Consider the following 6,987-nt stretch of genomic DNA (forward strand, 5'->3'; position numbering starts at 1 on the left):
CATTAATACAGTAGATAAACTAAACTACATAGATATTTAGTTGATAATAAGCAATTCCTAAATAGCCTAATAGATCCAATTATCGTAACTAAAGAAAGCACAAAAAATATCAAATGATTATTAAAAATTTTAACATGTTTCGGAAGCACTGAGCCAATCTTCAGGACATTTCCAAAATTTCCAAAATTTCCCTGTATAAAATGTGTATGATACTTCAATGAATTTCTACATTTTTATTAACTCAAGAACATTTTATTATTTTATTCTTATATAAGATGGTTCAGTAAATGTGATTTTTTATCTTTATCACTGTGTTCATGAACCTTTAACTCGGATGTCGACATGTAGAGCCAGAGTGTAAACCTCTCTGGAATTACATCTAGCACATTATAAAATACTACTAACTACTAACTAAATCCTTTCCGAGCCACCGGGGCTCATAGGACTGGAGCTATGATGACAATAATAAGTTTCTGCAGTGTGAAGCGGATGAGAGTTGTACTCCCCCTGGACGGGACACTAGTCCATCGCAGGTTAGTCCCCAGGAGATTGCTGGTACCTATCGATACAGCTGGGTGGACTGAAGCAATGTAGCTAAAAGTGCCTTGCCCAAGGACACAAGCGAATTTGCACAGCGGAGACTCGAAACCCCGACCTTATGATTGAAAGTCTGACCCTCGCCAAACTGTCGATACAAAGTGAATTTTACATTTTAAAAAAGATTTTATCGCCAAAATGGCCGCCATCTTGGAATTTTATGTGATGACCACCATCATTCCGATTAAATTTTTTGACGAGAGTAAAGAGTAACTATTTAGCCAAGTTATCTTGTTACATTTGATATACATAGCATATGTAAAAGTGACTAAAAACATACATTTATTTCCTCTACCCCCATCTTAATTAGTCCAAAATAGGATATTTTATGCCAAAATTTCAAAGTGCTATAAAAAAAATGCCCAAGATCTAAAGATGGGGATTTTTTTTTCTGAGACACTATATGATATACTGATTCAGAAAAACCAAATATAAATTTTTCTTTACTTTTTTCCCGCTAATTTCCTACTGCTCCCAAGCAAACAGTGTTACCTCAAAAGAACAATTTGGCATACAAACGTTATTGATTTGGAAACAAAAAATATTAGTACGGTCATAACTGGACCACTCGACTCGAACTGTTTCCTACGGCCTTGAAATGGTGTTCCCTAAAAAGTTTCTTATCGCCTTACTTAAAACTGACATTCCTAAATGAACAGCTATACTTCTTCTTACTACTATGCCCATTTTTTCATACATTACTTTGTTTTGGTCGAGTGACAATGAGTCTACTCCTTTTCCGTCAAATGATGATACTGTAGGCCTACCTTCTAGGACTAGATGACGTATGCAGGCCTACTATTTACTCTGGCACAGGTCAGCGATTTACTACAAAACACACAAAATATAGTATAAACAAAGACCTTATATAAATATTATGTATCGTCTTTACAACAACAAAGAAGTAAAATACCAGGATTTTGGTTCTGCTTATCAAAATATTATACACATATGGAAGCAACACTGTCCCAAACGCTGGCGTATTTTCCTTCACAGAAGCGATTGAAAATAGCTATACAAAATAATAAAAAAAATCGATTCATATATGTAATTAAACCAAACTGCATGATGTAAAAAAAACAATTTCAATTCAGTCCTACATTACATTATTCTGCTAATTATTTTTAAACGCAATTTTGCAATTTTTTATGCCTCTCATATACCGATTTTAAGTGATTTATTTTAGGTTTTTGTGTATCAACCTTACAGTCATAAAGGTATAGTTTTGTAATGAATATTATGTTGCTAATTGAATGATTATTGTTATGGTTTATAATACTAACGCATATGCTTTTATTATTCTTTTGAATCTTTATTTTATAACAACTTGTAATTGTTTCCACAGAATATTAATTACTTTGAATTCAACAAACTTGTGTATATTCTAAGCAAATTTCACAAATTGGTGATTCAACAATATATATCTTATTAAGAAAAGAGTTATAAATAATTCGATAAATAAATCCTAACTGAAATTTAGTTTTGTATTGATTGTGCATTTATATAATGTAAAAATCATATCCTTGTAGTTTATTATTGTTTAGTTCTTTTTCTCATCTGGACTCGATCCTATCGGGCACTGTAGCATGTTTTTGAATGAAATGAGAATACAGGTATTTGCAATTTATTTCAATTTTCTGCAAACAGTTTATCTTAAAATTTTCAAGTATTAAATTTTATGGGTTTATATCAATATTATCAATTATTCTTTGCTCCCAGTGCCTAAAAATTGAGTTTTGATGGTAAAATAACAAATTTGGTTTAAAATGATATTGTTCTTCGAATTCTTTTGTTATGAATGCTTATTTAATTTATATTTACATTACAATACACATTATATTTAGTACCATTAGAATTACAAAAGGAACTAACTTTTGGTAAACTAATAATAATATCAATAATTAGACCTATTTGCATTTAATATTTTAATAACCAGTAGGTCCACTGATAAGTTTAAGATAACTTAGTATAAAACATACTCCAAATAAAGTGAGACTAGTCATTTTGATTCAATATTTCGATCTTTTATAATAATATCATCAGGAATGAATAAATTTCCAACATTACAAACATATATTCCAAAAGTGTTACAGAAAATTAACCAATGAGAAACAATGAATAATGTAGACAATAAGATTCAGAATTAAGTGTTGGTGATTAAGTAATGAAGTATCAATAAGCAAGATTAATGATGTGATGAAATAAACAGCTGAAAGTAAGAACTAGGTAAACAATAATAGTTCTTTAGATGCTTTCAGTCCATTGTTAAGTAATGGGTTGAAACGTCTAATAGCGAAAGCCTCTTTAAATATTTTAACAAACCGTTATAATTTAATTTATAATTATGATGCATTAAAGCAACATGGATTAAAATGACAGAAATAAAAATAATGTGATTTTAATCTTCTTACAAACAGGCCTAAGTTGTGATCCAAATCTGTGTCAAGGTGGCGGCATTTGCACTGCGAGCAGCGGCGACATACACGTGTACTTGTCCTGATAATTTCTATGCCATTGTTTTGAACTGCCAACTACATAGTAGTAGTGAGTAGCATCAACTGTATATCTGTATTGCACCAGTTAGGATCCGCTTTGTACAATAATATCTGAATGTCTAAATGCATATTTCAGAAAGATGTCTAATTAATGATTTAATAATGTATTAATGTAATCTATAGCTAATGAGTCAATACAATCTATTGCAATCACATTACAATTACACAGGCTTATAATTAAAGTGACCCATATTTTTATAAGTTTGTTACAACAATCCCTGTCTAAATCCTTCATCATGCAATGCATTCGTAACACCAGCAGCTGGGTACCTATGTGACGGTACAGGATACAAGGCAAACTCGTGTCAATATGGTACAAGTAAGAATTCAATGTTATTTAAACGTAAATAGGCGTATAATGTTTTGTGTAACGTATAATTATGATTTATTAATATAATTCATCAACTTATAAACAGTATGTACTGATAATGATCCATGTCGTACCGGCTACATGTGCACATTCTCAACTGACTCTAATTCATTTAAATGTTCTCTATTATAAAAAGAAGCTTGTTTTCCCAAAATTACAATGACATCCATAATTTAAAAAGTCAAGGTAAATAAAGTGTTGTAAGTATGAATACTTTGTGGTAAAAATCATTATTACATTAATAGTCACTTTGAGTTACTTGGAACACAGGAAAAGAATCTGCTTAACTGTGTCGTTGCTTTGACGACTTAATTAACATGCTTGAACAGTCAAGATATCGGCAATAATCAAGGGATCTCCATAGTTTTCTTGCAGCAGCAAAACATAATGTCCTTTTTAGCGATGATGTCTCCTATTCATGTATTGGACATTTTTGATAATTTATAGTTAATTATGACCTATGCTCTGAATACCAGCTTTCCTATTAAACACTCGTCCCGTGTATCTTTGTTGTTACAACAGTGGGCAATTGGTGTGTTATAAATAAATTAATTAAAGTTCTTTTCTGTTTATACTAGCTTCTAATTGGGAAAATAATTATGCTAAAGAAAAACTTCGATCGTATAATAGGGTTGGTCGGCATTCGCCAAGCAAACTGTTTTGGCCTGATGTATGTCTATAAATGTAATATTTGATTTAAAGATTTGGAATGAATATGCGACATTTTTGCATAATTGATTGATTAATTTATTACATTGCTTAATTATTTAACTATAAATGTATTTGATTGTATAATTGATAATTATAATTGATTGACAAATTGCTTAGTTGATTTATTTAGCCTATTACACTGTTGATTGTTTAATTGATTCTTTGATCAGTTGATTGACTGATTCATTGATTACTATTTATTAGCGATCGATTGATGATTGGTCGATTGGCATTAACCATGTATAGATACTCATAGAGCTAACTCTAAACAATTACTGTATACATGACCACAGCCCTTCTTGTTTTTAATTTGTATTAATATGTATTATTTTTTATATTATTTATTATAAATACAGTATATATTATATGTCCAAGAATAGTTCTAACCATGAAACATATTAATATATAATATAGTGGGCCTATATTAAAGTAAAATAATTTGCCTCCATTAGTAGACTAACATTTTGTTTTCGTATTTGGAAAAAAGTGTGTAAATTTGTATTGTTATATGGAAATTATAGTATAAAAAATGAGTATTTGATTGATTTTAAACAAATATTTAGTTGCAACTTTTAACTTTTTAACTCTATTTTTATGTGTTATTTAATAGGTTCGGGAATGAATGTTACAGTTTGATACCGGTAAGCTTTTTAATAAAATTTAATCTGTAATTCGATTGTGGGAGGCCTCTGTGTGGAAAGCAGTTGTCATAACTGACTATTTAAAACTATTTAAAAAGAACTACTGATTTGATTATCGTTATGTATCTGTTCAGTATTTTGCATATTGTTAGTTTACATTAAATTCGATTTGATAAAAAGTAAATAATAATGATATTAAGTTTATTAAATAGAACGCAAAAAATATCCATTAAAAATGTTCACCTGTAAAGAATTTAAAAATAGACATTTACAAAAAAAAATCAGTGCTCTATATAATTATAATATCCATTAAAAAATAGAAATCAGGACATTAAAAAGCATCAATATTCAATTTAACACATCAATAACTACAGGTAATAAAGTGATAACATACACGGATTTAAAATAGACGTGACATGAAAGAGAACAATAAAACACCAGCAAATATTTTCGGATTTTTTCAAAGAAAAACGCAAGACAAAATATCACCAAACCGTTACGAACTTTGCATCAAAAAGTAAGATGCCATGATGATAAAAACTACTGTACATCAAAAATTGAGTGTCGCTTCAGGTGTGTTTTTCTGCTGTCAGATCATATATACTACAGCAGATAACGACGCCAATGCTTATCTAACTAGAATGTTAATTCATTTAATGTGTAAGATTCAATAATGCAGTAAGGACAACTTAAATAAAATAATATTTTGAATCACAGCTTATTCCAGTGACTCATGTCCTGCAGGTCCAACTACCTGGTATACCAACCCAACAAGATACACCTGTAGTCGTCCTAGTTGCTACTCAGGCGACACCTGTACTAAAGGAAATTGTGAGTATATGTTTATAAACATTTATTTATGATAAATGATTATTGAAGGTAATAAACAAATATATGACAAAACACATTTTATTTTGAGTATTTATTTATTAGGCCCAATTGTACTAAGGGTTATAAATACCGAATAATATATCACTGTCCTAGTAGGTGGCAATCCATTTCACAAGCCAAATATACACACACTATGCTTTACACAAGCTAAATCTAAATATGAGGTTTAGGAAGTCAGGTTGTTAAGATAGTGAGACCAAATCCTGCAACAATGACAAGAACTAAACCCAGGACCATGGGATTGAAAGGCAAGCATCGTAACCAGCAAGATATTCAACTCCAATTATGTTGTAGGCCTATATGTGCTGGAATGTAAAACACCTAAATTAAAAGCAAGTCAATAAGTATAACAAGTACATTAAATTTATACGAATGCAGTAGTTTAAACATGGAGTCAAACTCGTGCACTAATCTAAACATATTTGATGTATCAGGAGTCAGGCTCAAATATTTTGTTTTACAGCCTGTATATTGAACCCGTGTTCAAGTAATCAGCATTGCACACTTTACACCAATCCGGATACGTACACTTGTACCTGTCTCATTGGATACACAGGTGATGACTGTAGCACCTATGATGGTACGGAGACTTACATCTATTCTGACATGTACAGGGCGGATAGGCCTTTAACAATGCGTTTGTTATAATTAGGAGAAAACATTTTTTTTTGTCTTTTGTGGCGTCATCCCACTTTTATTTCTCAGAGTTCATCAGTATCCAAATATCTACATGTTAGTTATAACATTTAAAATAAAATGCAATGACATATCGATCAATCTATCATTCAATTAAACCTTTTTTGTTCCTTTAAATAAAATAATTATATAATTCTGGTGAATCAACGAAATAAATAATTGAAACAACCATAGAATTAGTCGCAAAAAATGAGAGGTTCAACAGTAGTTTTGATTAGACATATTTATTACTATTTAGTTTCGTGCTACACATACATGGTGCAGCACTCTTCAGATAAAATAGTCTAATGACTAAAGATTATCACAGATTGATTAATTGTAAGATTGAGCATGTGCAGAGTAAATTCGGTAGTTGAAAGGCAGCGGTACACTGTGATCATTAAGTAATTAACAAAGGATTAAATGACAATGAATGATAAACTTTATAATGGTCGTAAATTGCACTAGAGTTTGGTTGGGTGATAGGCCTATGATACAAAGCTTTTTAAGAGATATTTGTTAGCATGTCTACAAGCTGTGATAAGTT

The 6,987-nt window shown here is 30.5% G+C and overlaps 1 protein-coding gene across 1 annotated transcript in view; it reads left to right on the forward strand.

Moving 5' to 3' along the window:
- The window catches only part of LOC117103022 (neurogenic locus notch homolog protein 2-like), a gene marked incomplete at its 3' end in the record, with an annotated part of 14,421 nt that extends 8,076 nt beyond the window's left edge, over positions 1 to 6,345 (forward strand). Inside the window, exons 5-7 of the mRNA XM_033243484.1 lie at positions 4,844 to 4,863; positions 5,592 to 5,705; positions 6,229 to 6,345. Coding sequence (XP_033099375.1) covers positions 4,844 to 4,863; positions 5,592 to 5,705; positions 6,229 to 6,345 — 251 coding nt within the window. The remainder of the gene's footprint in view (positions 1 to 4,843; positions 4,864 to 5,591; positions 5,706 to 6,228) is intronic.
- Between the last annotated feature and the right edge of the window lie 642 nt (positions 6,346 to 6,987).

Source organism: Anneissia japonica, unplaced genomic scaffold (assembly GCF_011630105.1).
Source record: "Anneissia japonica isolate Jap-2015-1 unplaced genomic scaffold, ASM1163010v1 scaffold287656_len21201_cov134, whole genome shotgun sequence".
Lineage (NCBI taxonomy): Eukaryota > Metazoa > Echinodermata > Crinoidea > Comatulida > Comatulidae > Anneissia > Anneissia japonica.